This window comes from Danio aesculapii, chromosome 20 (assembly GCF_903798145.1).
Source record: "Danio aesculapii chromosome 20, fDanAes4.1, whole genome shotgun sequence".
NCBI classification, from domain to species: Eukaryota; Metazoa; Chordata; class Actinopteri; order Cypriniformes; family Danionidae; genus Danio; species Danio aesculapii.
The window spans coordinates 29,266,397-29,290,359 of NC_079454.1; the positions used below are offsets into that span (position 1 = coordinate 29,266,397).

The 23,963-nt window shown below is 36.5% G+C and overlaps 2 protein-coding genes across 2 annotated transcripts in view; one reads left to right on the top strand and one right to left on the bottom strand.

Moving 5' to 3' along the window:
• Nucleotides 1–3,760: 3,760 nt before the first annotated feature.
• On the top strand, nt 3,761–6,286 carry chac1 (ChaC, cation transport regulator homolog 1 (E. coli)). The gene is made up of 3 exons (XM_056445575.1): nt 3,761–4,399; nt 4,504–4,539; nt 5,438–6,286. The coding sequence occupies exons 1-3, from the start codon at nt 4,229–4,231 to the stop codon at nt 5,819–5,821; spliced, it is 591 nt and encodes a 196-aa protein (XP_056301550.1). The 5' UTR covers nt 3,761–4,228; the 3' UTR covers nt 5,822–6,286.
• Nucleotides 6,287–6,427: 141 nt separating this feature from the next.
• ino80 (INO80 complex ATPase subunit) overlaps nt 6,428–23,963 on the bottom strand; it is a 78,340-nt gene continuing 60,804 nt past the window's right edge. The window contains 9 exon segments of the mRNA XM_056445576.1: nt 6,428–7,660; nt 9,129–9,347; nt 14,144–14,321; nt 16,647–16,808; nt 18,733–18,821; nt 18,931–19,033; nt 19,434–19,592; nt 21,160–21,232; nt 21,578–21,672. Of these exon segments, the coding sequence (XP_056301551.1) occupies nt 7,461–7,660; nt 9,129–9,347; nt 14,144–14,321; nt 16,647–16,808; nt 18,733–18,821; nt 18,931–19,033; nt 19,434–19,592; nt 21,160–21,232; nt 21,578–21,672 (1,278 nt within the window). The 3' untranslated portion in view covers nt 6,428–7,460.

The window sequence follows — 23,963 nt, forward strand, 5'->3', positions numbered from 1 at the left end:
GTTGCTTATATAAAGGCAAAGGCCTCTAGTTTGCACTTATTTTACCAAAATAGAATATGATCATGCCTTGATTTTTAATTATTTAATTAGGACAGTAAGGTCTGACTTTGCTTAGACAAAAGTCTCGTCACTTAAAAGAAATAATAATGTAAAGCAAAGAATGTAAAGTCATGGTGCAGTGGAGACAGAATTAATATTGTGTATGACTTCCATGAGCTTGGGCGACTGCATCCATACATCTCTGCAATGACTCAAATAACTGATTAATAATGTCATTTGGAATGGCAAAGAAAGCGTTCTTGCAGGACTCCCAGAGTTTATCAAGATTCTTTGGATTCATCTTCAATGCTTCCTCCTTCATCTTACCCCAGACATGCTCAATAATGTTCAAGACTGGTGGCTGGGCTGGCCAATCCTGGAGCACCTTGACCTTCTTTGCTTTCAGGAACTTTGATGTGGAGGTTGAAGTATGAGAAGGGGCGCTATTCTGCTGAACAATTTGCCTCTCCTGTGGTTTGTAATGTCTCCCTAGCCCCATACTGAATCTAACCCCAAATCATGATTTTTCCTTCACCAAACTTGACTGCTTTCTGTAAGAATCTTGGGTCAACGCGGGTTCCAATAGGTCTTCTGCCGTATTTGTGATGATTGGAATGCAGTTCAACAGATGATTCATGATGCCACTTTTCCAAATGATCAACTAGAAGTCATTTGTTGCTCTTACAACTGGAATCGATATGTATAGAGATATTTTTATTATACTTTTTTGTACATAATATATACACATTTTATTCTACTTTTTTCTCATTTTCTACAGTGATCCCCTCTGTAAAAATACCTGTATGTAAAAAAAACTGACTTGTTGCAACGATCTGAAATTTGTAGTGAAATGTAATGCAAATTATAGTGCACATTTAATTAAACACTACCTTATTTACATATTTAAAAATATTATTTTAGGAAAATCCTTAATGTGATCAATAAACTGGGAAATTATGGTGATAAATGTACATTTTTTTCAACCCTGTTTATCTCAAGTGTATGTGAATGGAATTCTAAATATAATCTGTTAATAAAGAGACTGGAAGGAACTGGATTAAACCACTCAATTAATTCATTGTTGTTGTTGTTTTACTTCTTTACATTTTGAATAATTAGACTTTTAAACGAGAAATCGAACTCTCAGATTTGATTAAAAGAGTGTTCTAAAGAAATATATTCTGGGTTTGTAACAACATGAGAGTGAGTAATTGATGACAGGATTTGAATTTAAGGTGAACTAACCTTTTGGTTTGTTTATCATAATAGTCTCATGGCTTTGGAACTGAGCTGATAAAACCTCAACGTAAGACACGGGCTGACAAACAAACTGTCATAAATCTGCCCTGCCTGTTTTTCTTAATGTGATGTTGTAATGTTGTTCACGGGCTGTTCAGTTACCCAAGAATGGTTCTGTATTACTCAGAAAACAGGTTGGCACATAAATATTTGTTTTGCTCAGAACACAAGGTAACTCAAGGGAAAAGCAGACATATGCACTGCAAATTTAAGGTACTGGTGACCTTGAATTTATCATAATTTGTAAATAAAGCAGTCAAAATGATATATAGGAACACGTGTATTTTGGTAGTTTGGTTTTGGACATCACATGTTTGTTAGATATGTCTAAAAAATATTATGACATATTTTCCGTGCCTTAAGTGTAAATGGAAAGATCTGAAATACATCACACTATCAGAGATGGAGATTACAGACAAAGCAGATCTAATATACAAGCCGATGGCATAGCTTAAAAGATCTTTAGGAAGAAACTAATCTGCCTCAACAATCATGATAGGATAAAACTGAATGCAGATGTTTGAAGAATGTTGCTATTTCTGGTGAAGCCAAAAAATAAACATACACTGTAAAAACCATAAAGTCAAGGTAACTCAAACCATTTAAGTTCAAAAACTAATCCTTATGAATACTGTGAACTTAATCCATTTGAGTAAACGAAGCAATTTGAGCACAATAAAACCCAATAAATGAAGAGAACTCAAACCAACTGAGTACTGTAAAACCCAATAAGTTAAGGCAACTCAAATTGTTTGAGGAAAAGATTGCTACAAACCATTTGAGTTAAAAAAACGAATATATATGAGTACCGTGAACTTACTCCATTTAAGTTGAAGTAATGAAGTATTTAATTAACTCATTACCTTCAACACTGAGTTCAAAACTCTTTTCAAATGAGTAGAGTTAACTTTCAGTAAACTTTGAGTTCATTTCATTTGATAAAGTTGACTGTTGGGGTTTACAGTGTAAAAAATGGATTTCATAAACATCCTTTATAACATCATTTGTAATTTTTATTACTTAAAAGTTGTAAACTGTTGTGTGTTTATTACAAATTAAGTAATGTGAACTAGATTACTAATTTTTGGTTTTGAATTGTGACAACGTTTTGATTACTTTTAGATCACTTTAGAACTAACTTGATTTGTTTGGTTTTAATTTGTTCAAAGATTAGAGCATGGATCGCAAATGAAGTTACACAACATTTACATGCCTATTTTATATTTTGAATATTCAAGGCAAATGTTAGAAAGAGAAAAGAAAATAAGTATAATAGTATGAACAATTTGCGCCCACTCAGTTTGTAATGCAGTATGTAATACAAAGGATGTTGTCATTTCTGGTGACAAGAAAATATGCAGGTAAAATTTGACAATATTTGACCACTGACCACACTGACAAAAATAAAACTCCTGAGAAATATGTTAAAGTCCAAACACAATTTGTAGTTGTCCTTTCCAGCATCTTGATTTTTAAATTACTTACAAATTCTGATTAAAAATCTGTTGACAAAAACTGTAGTCCGTAATTAAATCTACCTATTCAATTTAATGTACACTGGCTGCAAGTTTAGATTGCTTTCTAACTTTATTATTATTATTTGTTCCCAAATTATGAAGCATTGATTGCAAATGAATTGCAGAATATTAAAAAAAGGAACATTTGATCAAAAAAATAAGGTGAATCAAATTAATTACAGCAATTATTAATGACCAAGTAGTGATTTTAGAATCTGATTGTGTAATCCTGATTACATGTAATAATTACTACCCAACATTGCTATTACATTATAAGATATATTCTATTACATTACATAATGAGATGAATACTGTATTGTTTTCTGTTACGTATTATACATACATAATTATAGAAACATTTTCCCCCGGACCTCTTACTTCAGTTAGAGGCTATATTAAATATTATTATATTGTACTACATATTACACTTAAGCATCCATATGAACCTACATAGATAATGCATTTAACACTACATAATGTTATCTTATTCAGTCGCTTCTTATTTCTTGTACGTGAGCATTCAGCAATGTTTGGGTCTCGGATCGCATTCTTGGAAGGCCTGACGCAATCCTCTCAGTACGTCCTGTGCCTGCCTCGCCCCTTGAAACGCTTCTTTCACGTTGCATCAGCCGAACAGACTTTAAGCGACAGATCTGCTGACGAATGGGAGCGCGCGTGTTCTGGGACTGACAGCTGACCGGCCTATCAAATTAAACAACAGGGCGCGTTTTTTCCTGGTTCGTGAGCCAATCACACGGGTATGCGCTTATAGAGTCACGCAGAGATGGAACGATTGGACAGAAGACCAGCCACCCCGCCCTCTCTATGCTATGATTGGTCAGATCTTCGAACAAGGTCAGATACGCCCATAGGCAATGTTGCATATAGCCTGCCTCAAAGCAGCCCACATTTCATCATCCGCCGAGGACGAAAAGCGGCACGGCAACCCGGGGTGCGCGAAAACAACGGTTTAAAGGTTATTCGATCTGCCTTTAGAGCGTCGTGTGATTGGCCGGGTAGAGGTTTGTTTGTAAACAGAAGGCTGGCCGGTGAGCTAGCAACAGCTTTTGTGTTTTATTCCGATTGAAAGAGCCGAAGAGGCCGAGATGGAGTTTTAAGGCAATGATGCGGTAACTGCACGGCATAGGCATGCACCAGGCAAAGAAAAGCGTTTTGCGAGACTGCACCATCACAACTGCTAAGCAGTTGGGCTCTGATACCGTCCGCGGTATAGCCGTGAGCCAACCCATACCTCTTCTCCTTGATAGGAGGAAGCTAACGCTAGCTACCTAGCCTGTGGCCTATTCATTTAGCTGTTTTTACATCAAAGCGCACAATATTACCTTTCCTACACTCATACCATCCTGTAAAAGATGAAACCTCAAGACATCGTCGCTGGAAAATCCAGCCTGTGGATCTTCGGCTACGGCTCACTGGTCTGGAAGCCAGACTTCAAGTACAAGAGGAGCAAAGTCGGTTATATTAAGGGGTACAAGAGACGCTTCTGGCACGGGGATAACTTTCATCGTGGAGATGATGAAATGGTAAGTTTTTTTTGGATTCTATATTTTTCTTAAATTCATAAAATACCTGAACTGTTCTCCCATTGCTTTTCGTTGACCTTTAACATTACGTGTCTCCATGACAGCCCGGAAGAGTGGTGACGCTCATCGAGGAGGATGACGTAAGTGGAACTTCCTTTTTTATTAATTGAGAACCACCAACCATACATGTACATATATGGGTGCCCCGTTGGCGGCTATTTTTTACAAGCTATTTCTATCTAACTTTAGGACGTCTATAGATGCCGCAATAAGCATCCGCCATATTGGAACACACAAGCTGACACAAATGTGTCCATATTTGCATCAAACTCAACCACATGTACTAAGCATAAAGATACAACAAAACAGAGACGTTATAAGGATTAAAGGTTTTCAAACTGGGGTCCAGGGAACTGTAGGGTTGTGCTAATTATTGAATTAATATTAGATCAAAACAGTCTTAATTATAAAACATAAATGAATGGAATTAAATAAGACCTAAATATATGCTAAATGTAACAAACCACCTAGATTAAATGTTTATTTAATTGTAGGAACTGTACAGGAAATATTTTTACAATCAGAGGCTGCGTTAAATTGTAATGTGTTGGGAAATTTACAGACCACACGTTAACCATTCCCAGACGTCAGATTTGACCATTATAGTATCTGTCCATGTATACATATCTGGAGAAAATATTAGGAATTGGCAGCATACTTGCGTTACTCCCAAACCTGTTCGACTAGATGAACTCAAGCCTATAATTAAGTGATTCCAAACATTCTCATCCTTGAACTTGTTTACGGTGAATGTTCTGAGAACTATGACGGCTGGACGTCTTATGTTGCCCTCCAATATTATTTGACATGGCATGACCATAGCTACAGCCATAATATCTGCTACGTCTATTTTTATTGGACGGGGAAAAAAAATGTAATTTGGGTTTGGAACAACATGGTGAAATTTGGGCGCATATCACTTTAAATACACACTTTCCCTCCACCATATGTTTACTAACCGTACGTTTTGGTACACAGGAGTGCACCTGGGGCGTTGCCTTCGAGGTGACTGGCTCTCAGATGGAGGAGTCTCTCAAGTACCTGAATGTGCGGGAGGCAGTGAGAGGTGGTTATCTGACCCGGGCTGTCGACTTTTTTCCACGTGGCACCAATCAGCCACCAGTCCAGGCTCTGGTCTACATCGCCACGGCTGACAACCCCATTTACCTGGGGCCTGCCAGTACGGAGGAAATCGCCTCTCAGATTGCTGTGTGCAAGGGGAATTCGGGCCACAACATCGAGTACCTGCTTCGCCTGGCGGAGTTCATGAGAGTCAGCTGTCCTGATGTGGACGACCCTCACCTGTTCTCCATCGAGGCAGCTCTTCTCGCCACCATTAGACCCATATTATTGGCTGCATAGAAACCTGTAGATCTTCTGTAAAGCAATCAAATAGGTCAAAACAGCATTAAGGTTCAAATATAAAGTTAATGTTGCCGTCCTTAAGGTGTGATTGGTCATTTTAAGTGGCTGTTCAGATATATTATTCTCCCTATACCAATTTATTACTGTAATACATCAATGGGTGCTGATGTTACGGGAACATATTTAGTCTGTCAACGTTTGGAGTCTGTAATGTTAAAACATGAGTACTGTCAGTTGTCATTGTTTTGTGCTCTCAAGTATGTTGTGCTGTGGTACAAATGCATGCTTGTGTGACCATGTATTGCCAAATTTGTCCAGTTCTTAAGCTTTTTATGTTGTAAAATATGTGAGCGTGGAACCTCAAGACACTCCCCCTTTAATTTTATTTTACAATTTGCACTAAGCAGAATACTGTTAAGCCATTACAGTTATTTGCACATTAAAATTATCAACAAACATGTATCTGGATTGTCAAGTGTGTTTGATGTGAAATATAGCTGGTTTCTTTGGTAAATGTGTAAGAAAACTGTGTTTTTTAAAAGTTAATTTTTTTACTTTTAAAAAGTAATGTTAGGTACAACAAAATAATTAACACAAACAAAATTTCAAATCATTGAATCAATGTTTATTTAGGGTTTTTTTCCCCCAAAGTTAGTAAAAGAATCATTTGGGCTTTTCTTTAGGTATGTACACTGACCTATAAAAATAGACAAGCAATTGGGGGAAAAATGGGAGAACTTTTGAAAGGGACGAAACCCTTTAATTATTTACATACATATAACATTTATCATCACGTTTAAAGACAAAATGAACCCAGAAATGGCCTTCAACTATTTGCAACAAAACAAGAACTTTTCATTGTTATTTAAAAATAAAACCGCTTCGATACAATTTACACCTAGCACAGATCATAAATTACCCAGTCTTAACTTAAGCTATAATACATTTCACATCCAAGTATTTTTGTCACAAATCTGAGAAGTGACGTGTTTTTTGAGCAGCGCTCACTTCAGGCTTTTTTTTTTTTTTTTTTTTTCATTGCATTTACTACAAAACACATTGATTTCTTTATTTTTCCCAAGAGAAAAAAATATATATATTAGTATTTAGGCCAAACTCTTTGAATTTGCAGCAAATAAACATAGAAAGAGAAGGCCATTCGGTTTTGAAGTGAACAAACGTCAACAAGTCTGTCCTACAAAAATAACAGATCTTTTCGTATTTGTGTAAAATGTAAAGACTTTGTTCAAGAGGGCGTTCAAAACCAACATCCCTCCCTTGTCACCAATTCATCTCATCTCTGCTCATAACAATGATCTGAATGAATAATCTTCATTCGGCCCTGTTGCTCCTTGCTTGGTCTTGAAAACATGGAGAGAAAAAAAGGAGCAGTCACTGGAATAATGAACTCTTCTATCACCATTTCTGCATAAACTTAGCTAAACCTTAGATTCAGAATTATCAATGGGGAAAAAAGAATGCAAAATCGGGGTGGGCAGCAGGTCGGGTTTCACAGTGACGGTAGGGCATGTGGTTTGATAGCGGCTCAACATCATAAGCAAGAAAATCGTCGACATGGGACTGAAAATATACTGGCCATGCTACAATCAGAAAGCAAACAAACATTCCCAGGCTGCTACCGTCCACTGTGGTTGATGGGGATTTTGCCTCTTTTAGTAGGGTTGTGTTGGCTTTGTGAACTTCCATGTGCTAAAGTCTGTGAGTTGGCTGCCACGGTGCTGCTTTTAGCCTGCGGTGACGAGGTGCCAGCTGGAACAAAGGCAGGTGTGGTTGAAGACCGTATGAGAGCCGTTTGTAAGCCGCTTGCTGGAATACCTGGAAAAGGTTTGATTAACAATCAATGAACTGTTGTTTGTTATGCTGTCTATGTAATATCTGATGTTCAAAGTGGTTGGATTGCGGTTCTTTTCACACAACACTGTTTTGGGCATTGTGAATTTGTTTGATTACATGTTGTATTGGTGCCTTGAGGTTACTTTACACCAGTGTTTCCCAACCCTGTTCCTGGAGGCACACCAACAGCACATATTTATGTTGTCTCCCTTATCTGACCCATTCATTTCAGATTTTGGAGTCTCTTCTTACGTTCTGATGAGTTGATTCAGGTGTTTTTGATTAGGAAGAGGTGTCTACTGTTGGGCTGTGTCTGAAATCGCCTAATACTGAGAAGGCACTGCATTTGATTTTATATTTCTAATGGTCGAGTAGTAAATTCACAGTATGAATGTGAGTACTATGAATGAAACATACTGTGTCCGCCATTTTGTCATGATCATGTGACCTACCCACATCAATTATCAATTGCAAAAATACAGACTTTCCATTGCGTCTCCCATTAATTTTTTTTACTTCCTGCCCTCCATCTGAATTTCGCACGTCACCAGAACCACGTGATTGAAAACAACCTATAGTATGGAAGCATGTGATTTTGGATGCAGACTTGGTGTGCCTTCGAAAACAGGGTTGGAAAAACACTGATTTACACAATATTCCACTAGGAAAAATCCACAAAAAACAAAAGTCTCATTTACAACATGCATGCACCAGTAGTCATATAAGAAACTGAGTGGAATTCCTCTAAAATAATGATGGTGCAAGACGCTTGATGTATGTTGTCTGAGTGCTGATTTGCAGCAAAAATAATGAACAAACACAAAAATATGCAGATGGCTGACACAACTCCACCTTAAATTTCTCTCTGATCTCAGCCTTGGATAGAAAATCTAATGGACAAAATCCACAAAACTAAAAACACTTTGAGAGTCATGGTCTCGTTGATTGAATCTGACAGGACTTCTGAGAGTTGCATGTGTTGAGTTCTTTAATGGATTGTCTGGTAACGAAGCCAACTCATGAATTAAGGATTTTTGTGGTTGGCTTTTGAATAGTTTATGAATTTCACAGCATAGTCTCCTGATGACTAAATGTTCTTGAACGAATAAACTTACTGGTGCAGGAGCATGTAGGGACATTGGCTTTCCATTTTTATGTAGACCAGAAAGAACCGATTCATCCCTTTACATGTTAGTCATAAGGGCTCTTGCGCGATTCTTGGCCAATGAAAGCTATGATGGAGTCCAGTTTTCAGCTGCCAATCAAAGGTCTGCCAATGCAATACTTCTCTCTCATTGGCTTGTTGGTTGCTGCTTATGTTAAAAACCCATTTCACAGCCTGCTAAATATTTCTTTAGGTATCCATATAATGTAGTATCGTCACACATAAACAAGCCTCAGATTTCGAGCCTAACATTGTGTTGGAGTTCATTGGAGTTGAAACTCTTACCTTTAGACACACTGTAGCCGTATGCGGCATACGCAGCTGCAGAAGCGGCTGCTGCTCCTGCCATCGCTCCCGCCATAGCTGCAGCACTGCCTGCGGTCGACTTCCTTCCTCTTCCCTTCCTCACAGATGACTTTCCAGCATTTCCAGAACCTTTGGGTCGTCCTCGACTCCGGCCAGACCTTCCCCTGCCTGGACTGGATATATCTTGAGAAGAGACACCTGAGAGAACATCAAGTGTGATGAAATGTTAGCTTTAGCTTCTTAGCATAGTGCAGAAATACAGCTATAAAAAAAATCACTTGACACTTCTGTGTTTCTCTGGGTTTACTAGGTATGGGGTTGGGTATATTTGGATTATTTTGTAAAAGGTCTGATAAAATTTCCTGAAAAAAATTAAATTGACATTTACAGCATGTTTTTGAAGAAAATGACTAGCCAGAAAAATAATTACTTCAATTTGTTGTTTCATAATTGTTGATATCGATAATTATTGACTATTTTTTAACAAATCAGTTAGGAATATTAGGATTTTTTATTTATTTAACCACTTTATTTTAATTTACCGACATTACTAAGGCAAATCGTTTTAATAGTCAAAAACAAAAATATTCAAACAAAATATCTGGTCTCTAATAAAATAAACAGAAGTGTTAAAGAGAAAATTAAATCTGATAAATAAAATGTTACAAAGTGTGTGCAATGGTTAAGGTAAATCAACATCTGTAAGGTGTCAATAATAATGATACAGTAAACCTCAAACTCTGTCAACAAAACAAATTATGACAATCAAATCTGAGCTTTCAAGTAAAGGAACCGACCATCATTATTCAAATGCATACTGCAACATTACAAATTGTGAAGTGACTCACAAATGACTATATTACCCCTGTGCTAAAAAAATCTTTTAGATGGGGAGCTAGTGGCTGGAATGCACAAGAAAAGAAACCACAACAGCCACTCTGGCGACATCCTTACATCCTTTCTCATTTACAATCTACTCATTGCTGCTCTACAGCACACATTTTCGCATTTGTTGTTATTCTGACCTGAAGTGACAATGACGCAACTAAAACTCATGTGAAAAGCTTGAGCGTGTGAATTCCTTCACCAATTTCTATGGCGTCTCTCGTAACTAGGTGACCATCATGCATCTTCTCAAAGGAGAACAAATGGACAAACCATTGCTGCAGCTCTGATACAAGTTTATGGAGAAAAGTAAAAAGCACTGCAGTGTTTTGATGTGCTGTTTTTGTCCAAGGTAATTAGTCTACCGTTATTACTCCATACAAAGTGTGAAGCAGACTGGCTTGTTCTACGTACATGAATCGCAATGCGTTCGCAGCATTCAGAAAAGTACCTGAAAAATGCGCGCACATCACGTGTGCGCCACTTGCACAAACTTGCACCCTAAGCTTATTGGCATTCCTTCCAAGGCGCGTGCTTAGCAGCCACACTTTAATAAAACTATAGCCTCCATAGCGAAACTTCATACAGAACTTTTTTATGGATATTGACAATGGTCTTCGGTCAATAAATACAGATACCAATTTTAATCGCCCAGCCATAATTTAAATGCATCTAAAAACATTGTTTTGTTATTTTGACCAATTATCATTTTGTGTTTTGCTTATATATATATATATATATATATATATATATATATATATATATATATATATATATATATATATATATATATATATATATGTATATATATATATATATATATGTATATATATATATATATGTATATATATATATATATATATGTATATATATATATATATATATATGTATATATATATATGTATATATATATATATATATATATATATATATATATATATATATATATATATATATATATATATATATATATATATATATATATATATATATATGCTTTACTCAGCACAGGTTTATTAAATTGGTCAAGAAAACAAAACAAATCTGTTTATTTAAACTCTAATAATAATAATTTCACAGTTTTACTATAAATTCAGCCTTGGTGCAGCTTTTTTCCAAAAACAAAACCTCTAGCTCCACCTAAAACTTTTAAATGCTAGTCTACACTTAGAATATAATTCCACAGGTCTAACCAACTATTTATCGGATTAAGTGGCAGCCAAACAGCATTAACATGTTTCTTCTGAATTGTCAGAGTTTGTCATCTTCCACTAATCCTCCGTTTATTATGAGGTTGTATGTCTGAGCCACTGCGGCCTAGACTCACGCAAACCCTGTCTCCTCCATAGCCACAGTTCTCCTCTTGTTTCACCGGCAAGCTCGATCCCACAAACCTCTGTGCTCTCAGCTTTACAGCCTAGACTGCAACACTGCTTATTAGCACTGTGCTCATCACTCGACAGGAAGGCAGCCAGGTCTGTACTGAATGTGACCCTGTTCAACTATATTCAGAGATTTGAGTGGTAAAGCATCAAGCTGAAATGAGAATAAGTGAGACTAGAGAAGTGAAAAGATGAACAAATGTAAAGGATTCAACTGAAAAATAAAAAATGCCTTATTAAAGTGGAATAAAGTTTTGTTGTTAGTAGTGTAGGAATGTAAATGATCATATGCATTTGTTTATAGGGCAAAACGTCTTTTTTACCAAGAAGGTTCATACAGATTCCAAAGGCAGATACTAATAAGATCAGGGCCTAGTTAATACGTGGACTTTGGGGGGTTTATGATGTGGCCACATGTTGATTGGTCAGTTTAAATGTCTTAGTATTTGGGTTTTGGTCACATGGTTAAGAAAGATACAAAATATTTGGTAAATTTGCTCTGTCTCCCCTTTTCCTGCTCTGCGCTTTTCCTGCTCTGGAGTTTATCTTCTCTGGCTCTACTGCTATCAAGCTCTCTTTGGGGCCTACTCACTGCTCTTTGTCTCTCTCACCCTCTCTCTCTCAAGTAACTTTGTTTTACATTTAAGATGGGTATAATTAATATCATATGTTTTTATCATTTCATGTTTTATCATTTTTTTTGTTATTTTGTAACTAATTCAGTTGTAACCATAAAGAATTATTGTCATTACATCATTTAATTTTCAAGTATTTTTAAACTACTTTTGATTTAACATCAACACTTATTGCAATACAATACAATCACATAATAGCAATTCTCTCCCACATGTTTAGCTATTATAACTGCCCTTATTTCCGTTTTTGGTATAAGATTGCAGAAGGATTGCTTGACTGGAAATGTACAGTTTTCACCATCATACTGATGACTTTTCAGTCATTCGGCAGATCTACAGTTCCAACAGCTGTAGTTTAAATCTCATTCTTACATTAGCTACTGTATATCTAATCTCAAACAGACAACATGGCAGGAATGCTATCAACAGCTCCTTGGAGTTGACAGTTTTCAGATCGAGAGCAGGACAGCTGACTAACTCTTTTCATACAAGTTGTGAATGCCAAAAAACTTAATGTGGAAAAAAAAAATGTGTGTGTGTCTGTGTGTGTGTGTGTGTGTCCATCCATCCATCCATCCATATATATATATATATATATATATATATATATATATATATATATATATATATATATATATATATATATATATATATATATATATATATATATATATATATATATATATATATATATATATATATATATATATATATATATATATATATATATATATATATATATATATATGCTAGGGAACAAGCAAAAAAAAAAAGTACAAACTAGTTTATTTATTTAACATTTTATCAAGCTTTTTTTTTATTTAATCCCCCAAACTTCACATGGAGGAAAAATAAAACTGAAGCAAGAATCTTAATTTTGGAAAGAGATTGACAAATCCAAACAAACTTCTACCTGGGGGATTTGTGGGCTGGAGCAGAGCTTGTTTTTGGGGAAATGGAACGGAATTTAGTGGGAGGGGAACCGACTATAGGTACACCTGTTCAACTGTTTAATGTAAATTTCTTCAAATGTAAATATCTAATCAGTCAATCATATGACAGAAACTCTTGTGCATTTAGTCTTGAAGACATATGCTCAAAAATAAATAAATTAATTAATTAACAAACATAAACCTATTATCATTTTCTATAAAATAATGCTCTCATTGACTCCATTTACATGGACATCAGTAATCAAATTTTTTTCCTTAATCTGAATGAGACAATAATATGATTAAGGTGTGTACAGAAAATGATTTTTGAATGTTCCTTTCATGATCCTGTTTTACATGTTATAGCATATAATTTGATTAACGTCATTAACATCACCACGCAATCCACATTTCCTTCAAAGTTTAATGTAATTTCGGGTGTTTAATTTTTAATTTGTCGACTTTAACTCCAGTTTGGCACTTTCACTTTCATTCAGAAACATTTCATGCATGCCCCCCGTGACAAACAAGATATTGGATGCAAGTGTGAACTACTGGAAGAGTGTTGTTTTAATAGAATTTAATACCGCATGCCGTATGGGAAAAAACCCTCTGCATTTTGCGATGTGTGTGCCTGTGGTCCTTTTCTGACTTGGTAGGTGCAGAGAATAGTGTCAAACAGCCACGTGTGTATAGACTATATGCAAAATGCAGCGAAAATCCTACATGAAGGTAATAGTTCGATTGTGGCGTTTACATGTCTGTACTGCACTTCAATAATGGGACTAAAACCGGCATACTCCATATGTTTTAATTTCATTTCTGTTTAGTTTGATTATGACCTTAATCAGATTAAATTAATTAAAAAAGTGCTGTTTTACATGGTAGACTTATCGTCGAGTACTGTCTTAATCATATTAAAATCGGATTAATGGTGTCCATGTAAACATACTCAATGACAATAATTTAACTTAAGATTTTGAAGACACATTATTAGTTGTTTATGAAAATATATAAAAACAAATGACTAGTTGACTCAAAACAAGTACAATAGACAAACAAATAGAATCAACAATAATTTTCTGTGAAAGGTGATCTCTTTTTTCAGAGCTATACAAAACGAGTTCAAATGTTATTACAAAAACGATGAGGATACCCACCATTCATGGTATCGGAGACAGAGCCGGCGATGGAGGCGGGAGAGTTGGTGGCACGGGACTGTTGAGCAGAAGATACAGGTTCATCCACAATTACCAGCATGTCGCTGCTGCTCTCGTCTGCGGGAATGGAGCTGGGTTGGAGCTCGCTGCTCAATGAGATCTGCAGAGACACATAGTTCTGGGGGTGAGACGGGGACAAAGGGACAGCACCACAGAGGAGAGACAGCAGGACCACAAGATGGACGAAGAGGAGGAAGAGCTCCGTCAGATCACTGGTGAATCAGAGGAAGTGCGTTGACAATGGCATAACAGCTCGGGCAGCATTTATTTACTGTGTTTCAAATTACAGGTTACACTTTCAGTTTGGGGGACTTCGGTTCCTGAACTAACATGAAATGTTTTATATAAAAAGGCAGCACTATAAATAATTCATAACCACATTGAAAAATAAGAGTGAGAGGCAAATTTGACACTGTATTGTACACAAGGGAAGAACGTTGGAAGGCACAAATAATGATAGATTTTGTCATGTTTTTCAGAAGAGAACTTTGACAAGGATATTAACTTACACCTCAAAAGGATTAGCCCAATTGGTATTTTAATGAACAGCACCTTTGTTAACAATTTATCTTGGCTATGTACCATTTTAACTTTATTTTGGCTTTGCTTTAAGTTATTGTGAGAGCACAGCATTGTGAAATCAGTATAATGTGTGGTGAATCATCATGACATAAGTGTATTGTTTAGTGATGCATCAAAATAATTAGCAGAAACATTAATGTCACAAGCATTTAAGCATTTCTTTCACAAAAGCTAGTCAGATTCACAAAGAAATGCAAAGGTCTTTACTATCGCCAGTGAAATTATTGTGTAACAAAGAAATCATGACAAAAATTACTTCTGTATAATAAAATGTACTTCTCAAATATGACTTGTTAATATTAAACCCAATAATTTTACATACAGTTGAAGTCAGAGTTATGAATTATTAGTCCCCCTTTGAATTTTATTTATTTTTTTAAATATTTCCCAAATGATGTTTAACAGAGCAAAAAAATAAATAAAATTCACAGTATGTCTGATAATATTTTTTCTTCTGGAGAAAGTCTTCTTTGTTTTATGTCAGCTAGAATAAAAGCAGTTTTTAATATTGTAAAAAACATTTTAATGTCAATATTAGCCCAGCTATATATTTTTTCGATAGTCTACAGAGCAAACCATCGTTATACAATACCTTGCTTAATTACCCAACCTGCCTAATTAACCTAGTTAAGCCTTTAAATGTCACTTTAAGCTGTATAGAAGTGTCTTGAAAAATATCTAGTCAAATATTATTTACTGTCATCATGGCAAAGATAAAATAAATCAGTTATTAGAAATGAGTTATTAAAACTATTATCTTTAGAAATGTGTTGAAAAAATCTTCTCTCCGTTAAACAGAAAAAATAAACAGGGGGCGCTAATAATTCTGACCTTAACTGTACATAATTTACACAGTATATGAGCTGCTGAACACAGTTTTTTGGATTTAAAACAGGTTTGTGAGTATATAATTTGATTGACTTTTGATATAGTTTTTCATTAAACGTTAAGCTTTATGCTTTATTTGAATCAGTCCTGAAAATAAAGTGACATTAATATCACAAACATTTGTAGTTAAACTTGTTTTTTGTTCCTCCACAATATTTTCACCTTCGTAAAATTCAACACATCCATAAATTAATGAAGAAAGACTTGTTTTTGGGGTTATTGATGGTTTGCTGAAATTAAGCTGTTAATTTTAATCAGTCACCTTTTGACATAAGATGGATGAACTGTGAGACGAATAACGCCACCTCATTGTACCCACTTTTTAAAAACACTACTGAATTTACACTGTTTACAGTTTAAATAAACATTACTCCAATAATCCACATGAGACAGTATGGAACAAAATGAATGCCAACAGTATTTGAAATAAAAAGCTTGAATAGCACAAACTGAACACATTTAACAAGGAGGCTAAAGACCACAGAATAACGTCTGCCATTGGATCACCTCTTGAGAAAATTATATGCTACTTTGTACCTTTTATTAGCTTATTTTCCACACATTTATTGGTTTAAAATCTTAAATTGGTCCATCTTGACTTGTTTGGTGAAACAGCAGCTGGAAATTGTTAATCTGTACTCTATTGTTTTCCCTGCAGTTCCCGGATATAATGTTGAAGTAAATTCTGAAAGGTGAACATAAAGTAATAGATTTAAGCATGTAAATGTGTGTAAAATATTTTTAGTTGAAATATCAGTGCTATTCAACAACCGTTTTATCTCAAATACTTTTGGCATTTGTTTTGTTCCATAGGACAGTTCTCCCATGCTTGTTATGAGAACTCATTAACATTACAAAGTCCAGCACTGTCCAATAATTTACCCTGACAGCATGTCGTCTGTAACTTGGTTAGCATTATGAGGGTCACATAGTTAGTCCAGGAAGTGTTTTTGGGTCTAGTTCTGGTGTTTACCTCACTAAAAGGACTGGGTATGGCAGAGTCCATGTCCACACTGATGAAGGAGTCTTCTCCATCCGCTGACAGGTTGGAGTTGTCTGCAGACGGGACGTAAGGGATGACCATATTCACACCCTCCTTCTTCCTCTTCGAGTCTGGGTCATCCTCCTTCCTCCTCTTCAAAAAGAGCAAGATGCAAGGAGACATTAAGGACAATTCAAGGAGAATGGTGATCGCAACATAATTTGTCGAGTTTTATACTGTACTCCAAGGAAAAATCTTGACATTTATAACAAAAATAGTTTGTGGCAATGAATATACAGCAGTGTTTTATTTATATACTCTTTTCAGGCATGTGATCAGCCAAAAAAAAAAAAAAAAAAAAACAGAAAGTAGGCGACAGACTTATAAACAAAGAGTAAATCAACCATTTTTTTATAGTTTCAAGCCATTAAATCATGGAATGGCCGTAAAACTGTCAAAGATAATTTCAGGATTTCAGCGATATATGCTACAGTCATATTTACTGGTGTTACCAATAGCATGTTTAACCACTGTGCAAACCACATAATTACAGTTTCCACCGGGGGGTTTCAGGGGGATCACTGACGAACCGTTTTTATAGTTTCAAGCCATTAAATCATGGAATGGCCCTAAACTCTCAAAGATTGTTTCGGGACTTCATTTATATATGCTGGTGTTACTGGTAACACTTTTATAAGCCATACAAATGCACTCAGTTAGACAACCGCAGCTCCAGTTACACTACCTGACAAAAGTCTTGTTGTCGATTCCAGTTGTAAGAGTAATAAATAATAGCTTGACTTCTAGTTGATCATTTGGAAAAGGTAGATTTTTCAGGTGAACCATCTGTGAACCATCCAATCATCACAAATACTGCAGAAGACTTATTGGAATCCACATGGACTCAAGATTCTCACAGAAATCAGTCAAATTTGCTGAAGGAAAAATCATGGTTTAGGGTTACATTCAGTATGGGGGCATGCGAGAGATCTGCAGAGTGGATGGCAACATTAACAGCCTGAGGTATCAACCCATTTGTGCTGCCCATTACATTACAAACCACAGGTACAATTCTTCAGCAGGATAGCGCTCCTCCTCAGACTTCAGCCTCCACATAAAAGTTCCTGAAAGCAAAGGAGTTCAAGGTGCTCCAGGATTGGAAAGCCCAGTCACCAGACATGAACATTATTGAGCAGGTTTGGGGTAAAATGAAGCAGGAGACATTGAAGGTAAATCTCAGGGAGTCCTGCAAGAACGCTTTCTTTGCCATTCCAGATGACTTTATTAATAAGTTATTTAAGTCATTGCAGATATGTATGGATGCAGTCCTTCAAGCTCATGGAAGTCATACACAATATTAATTCTTTCTCCATCACACCATGGCTTTATATTCTATGCTGTGCATTATTTCTGTTAAGTGACAAGACTATTGTCTAAGCAAAGTCAGACCTTACTGTCCTAATTAAATAATTAAAAATCAATGCATGATCATATTTTATTTTGGTAAAAAAAAGCGTAATCTAGAGACCTTTGCCTTTCATATAAGCCACTTCTGATACCAAATGATCCACTAGAAGTCAAGTTATCATTTGTTGTTCGTAAAACTTGGATAGGCAACTAGTCTTTTGTTAGGTAGTGTACAAGCAGAATGCATGATTGTGGATTTAAAAGTTCAAGTAAAAAGTGCGTGTACATTCATTTGTAAACATTTTAGATTAGCTAACATTAGCTAATAATAAATAATACTTCTATAACTTTCATTAACATTAATCTAATTTCAACATTTACTATAATAAAAACTGTAAAAACAAAATTTTTACCACGGAAGTCACTGTGAACATGAACACAATTACATGAATAAAATTGTAATTTTACCATTATTAATAAATGTCCTAAAAATATTGTTAGTTCATTTTATGTAACGCATTTACTAATATTAATGTAATATAACTGTTTTAAAAAGTTTAACAACCTTAAAAAAATGATTTATAGAACACTACTATTTTCTTTAACACAAGTTAATAAATAGTATAACACTGAACACAAAGTAGATTTACATCTCTATAGGAGTCCTTACCCTTTCTGCATATTTCTCCCTTTTCCTCTTCCTCTCTTTCACCTTACTGCTCTCCTCCAGCTGCCGTTTCTCTTCTTGCCGCAAACGCACTGCCCATAAACACAAGTGCACCATTCAATCAGACTCAAACAATTCACTCGTTACCCAAATCCAGATAAAATACATTCTTTTACAACCATAAACCCAGCGGTAACTCACATTTCTTCTCAAGCTCCTCGTCATCCAGCAGCAAGCTGACCACCTCTTTGGGCTTCAAGGTATCAGGTTTGAAATTTCCTCCTGATATCACCATCCTCTGAATCTAAAGTGCGGATCCGGCAGCAGAGAGTGATTATTGAGACAGAGAAAAAATAAATCAAATCACTTCTAGCCGAAAGAGGAGAAGACTCAACTCTTGGAAACATATACGGACTATAACCATGTGTTGATATAGACGGCCTGAATGTTTACAGCATATATGCAATTACAGTATAATAAGTTGTAATTGCACAAACTAAATATTCCTTTAACCCCTTGTCACTGCAAACAGACTTCTTAGGTTTGACTTTTAGATAAACATAGTTCTTGTAATTTAAACGGGGCGTTGTAAGCTATCAGGAGACAAGGAATAATTAGCAGACTTCAATTGAAAAGGTGTTCTGTTACATTCTGTGTAACATTTTGGCCCAGTGAAGGTACTAGATTAGGCAGTGTGCACTAACCTCACTCTTTTCTTTGGCTCTCTGTAGGATGCGTTCCTCAATTGTTCCTTTGCAAATGAGCCGATAGACTGTGACCTGCTTGGTTTGTCCGAGTCTGTGAGCTCGATCCATGGCCTGCTGGTCAACAGTAGGGTTCCAGTCGCTGTCGTAGAAGATCACCTTGATGAAGATGAAATGTCTATATTAGAACTATGGCAGGATTTCCTCCAAAGAATGCATTGTTATAAATGGTTATTCATTTGTTGTTCTTGCACATATATTAATAACAAAAAATTGTTCTTCACAGTCCACAGACCATCTGATGCATATTGATTACAAAATTGAAAAGCACTTTCTATATCTGGCAAGCTCTTATCTGATTGGCTGAACTGACGCTTTTTTATTTCGTAAGCTAGAAGATCAAGGTACTGGACTGACACTGTGAATACTGTTAAGAATAACATAATCAGTGAATTTGATAAACGTTTGCCAGGTTAGTGACATTTTTGTGTTATGTTATTTTTTATAAAGTATTTATACGGAGATATAAAATATGATCTTTTTTTATATACATACATTTAATATATAGGGCGGCACGGTGGCTCAGTGGTTAGCACAGTCACCCTACAGCAAGAAGGTTGCTGGTTTGAGTTCCGGCTAGGCCAGATGCCATTTCTGTGTGGAATTTGCATGTTCTCCTTGTGTTCATGTGGGTTTTGTGATTTGTGAATGTGTATGGGTGTTTCCTAGTACTGGGTTGGGGCTGGAAGGGCATCCCCTGCGTAAAACATATGTTGGAATAGTTGGTGGTTCATTCCACTGTGGCGACCCCTGATACATAAGGGACTAAGACAAAGGAAAATGAATGAATGATTATAAATATAGATATTTTGCCTGTGTAATATTATCTCTACTTCGTCGGAATGGCATTAAACTCTAAAGTTTTGGCGAAACATTTGTTTGAAACATTTGTTTGCAGTTTTAAAATGAATGGAAGAGAAATTTAATCCAGCTAATATGTTTGGTCCGGCGCCCAAACTAAATGTTACTGAAAACTCATTTACTGAGAAAGCAACTTCAAACTTGGAAACAGATGGTTTTTTTTTTTTTTTTGATTTATGGCTTTTTATTTGGTTTTTGTATTCAGTTTAAAAACACGTTTTGGAAAATATATTTCATATTCAATTTGAAAAACTGCACTCTGTATATATGGTATATACACTACTTGTTATAATGAATGACATCTTAATGGGTATCCTCAGTAAATCATAGTAAAAATGTGCACGAGTCATTATTTCTGCTCAGAAAAAAAAATCAACAGGAAACATTCGAACATACAGGAGGACAACTTTTAAAGCTGCACTACACGGTTTTTGTTTTAAGGCTTGAAATGTCTTTTCCAAATTTTTCCAAAGTTCAGATATATTGTTATTTTTTCATATGTCAACCCTAATTCTGATCTTATTCTGAATCAACACAAAAGATTCTACATTTTTAATTTAGTAGCTCACAGACACTGCAGCACCATAATACGTTGTTGTTTTTGCCATGCCTTTTTGTTACTGCAGATAATTCTGATCCAGTGTAAAACAAAATCTGTGTTAATTTACATGCTGATCATTTGGCTTTAAAGTGTTCACACTAAGGTCAACGAGCTCAGCAGCTATGATGACATGAGTGCTAAATGTTCTCATGGCCTCAGGTTTGGGTGGAGAGAGGCGATCTGGTGATGGGCTTCAGACCTCACCGTGTCTGCAGCTGTCAGGTTGATCCCCAGGCCTCCGGCTCGTGTACTGAGGAGGAAGACGAAGATATCCGTCCTGCGAGGGAGGGGAGACCAGAACAGTGAGAGAAAGCAAATAAAGCGACGGCAGATCGTGCTCTTCAAGAGGCCCGTCCAACCACCCAGAATTTACAACAAGAGACGTTTAAATACACAGCACACTCCCCTCTGAAATAAAAACCAGAGCTGAGCTAATGCAAACCAGACCCCTGTGAGGAAGGGGAGAGCAAAAGCCCCTGACAGCACCACCAGGGAGGAGGAATTTACACTTGGTGACATTTTGGAAAAACAAGCTCCAATTAGGTTTAAGAAGAGCTGGGCGTTTACAGGCGCACATGTCTCCCTTTTCAGTCCGGGGGATGAAAACTAGCTGAAAACTCACCGGCTCTGGAAGTCAGCCACCATGTCCCGACGCTCTGAAATCTTGGACGAGCCATCCAGTCTCATGTATGTGTGCTTGCGGTACACCATGTACTCCTGCAGGACAGTTAATTAACGCAGAGCTATAATTTGATTTCAGAAAATATCATAAAAATACAAACTATAAAAAACTTACAAATTTACTAAAGTAAATATGTTACCCTAATTACACTGAAATAATAATCTTTTAAAAATCTGGCATCTTAGACCATCAAGCAAACAGCAACAGAGGAATAAAGCAGTTAACATTTAACAAAAACAAGTGAAAACTGTTCAGTGTAATGGTGTCTGGTCACTGTTCATTTAGAGAGGAAAGAAGGAAGAGGGGAAAATAAAAGCATCTTTGTAATTAAAGGCGCAATATTTAATTGTAAAGGCACAATAATTAACATTCACAAATAAACACATTGATTTATGATGCTGTGACTGAGTGTGGAATCATGGAAGTTGTCCTCTTCTTTACATCCTGTGCAGAAATCATGTTCATGAATGAGCTACAGTGTTCTAGACTTAGGGCTTACTCACAGTATGCCATGTGAACTGTGCCCAGGTACATTTCAGAGTTCCTGAATCATGCCCAGACACGTTCAGTTGGTCAGCCCTGGCCCAGTTGGAAGAGGTGTGCCAGAGCAAGATTTGGTTGGCTCGGTTGAATGCAAAGCACACCTGAGCGCCAAATTGAAGACACTACGTCACTTTTAAGGGGCTGTTTCATATGGATTTATACATTCTTACTGTTGTGAACTGTCATAGTTTATCAAAGATGCAAACCCCTCGCTGCACAACAGCTGCACCTTAATAAGTGCAGCACGAAGACCTTTATGATAATTTATGAGTGTCAAAAATTATGTCACTGCATCCCAAACGACAAAAACAATATAACTAAAGTAATGTCCACAGTGCTGAGCGTGAGTGCTTTTCTTCCTGTCAAATTGAACTGTCGCATCATCAATGACATAAGTGTGTTCAGGCTTGGAAGCTAAAGATGCAGTGTGAGTGCGAGCCATTGGAGGAGAGAGGAGAGCGGAGGGGGGGCAACCGTGCCTAGTGAGAGTACGCCCTTATTATTATGATAGTATAAAGTGGAGTAAGGCGAAATAAGATCACTAAGCTATTTGCTGATGAGAGATGAATGTGACAGTACCAAAGTAGAAGAGATTTAATCATGCCACAGTCCACCGCTTTATGATCTTCTGGTCATGATCGTGTGAAAAAGCAGCAAGACTGTTTTATCATACTTTTTAAGGTTCGGTTATAACCCTGCTCTGTGCAGTCTAATAAAACACCCAACATAGTAAAGCATTTTTCTAGATGTTTCTAGAATTTCAAGAAAACCAAACTGGAAATTGAGGTCTCTAGCGTTACTACCTGCTTATTTTTCTTAATTTGGAAATTCTTTGAAACATTAGGGATAGGGCAACGCAGAAGTGGCGCAGTAGGTAGTGCTGTCGCCTCATAGCAAGAAGGTCGCTAGTTTGAGCCTTGGCTGGGTTAGTTGGCATTTCTGTGTGGAGTTTGCATGTTCTCCCTGCGTTCGTGTGGGTTTCCTCCGGGTGCTCCGGTTTCCCCCACAGTCCAAAGACATGTGGTACAGGTGAATTAGGTAGGCTAAATTGTCCATAGCGTATGTGTGTGTGAATAAGTGTGTATGTGTTTACAGTGATGGGTTTGCAGCTGGAAGGGCATCCGCTGCAATAACAAATGCTGGATAAGTTGGCGGTCATTCCGCTGTGGCGACCCCCAGATTATAAAGGGACTAAGCCGAAAAGAAAATGAATGAATGAATGAACATTAGGGATAATGTAGAACATAAGTCGGTTAAAATAAATAAAATGTTTCTAGTGGATTTTGATATTGTAATGAAAAAAATCATACATATTGTGGTTTTAATTTTGTTAATTTTACTAAAACAAATTAAACAAATCAAAACAAAAAAACTATTACATTAATTAATGTAATCCTTTAAAAGTGTTTAATATAAAGTAAATAAAACTAAAATTCATTCATTTTTCCTTGGGCTTAGTCCCTTTATTCCTCAGGGGTCACCACAGAGGAATGAACCGCCAACTTATCCAACATATGTTTTTCACAGTGGATGCCATCTTCATTTATATACACTATGAACAGCAGCTACGCTAATTATTCTCTTTATTCTCTATTTCCACCTGGGGATACTCATCCCGAGGCCCTCAGACTATGCAGCGCTCCTAATTCGATCCAAGACCAGCGACAAGATGATCCCACGGTTTCCATAATCCTGGACCAGGCCGTATCCTGAGCAGCTTTGGGTGGTGGTCATGGAGGAGTGGAGAGCATTAGACGAAGAGTCGTCGCTGAGGCCCAGCTTC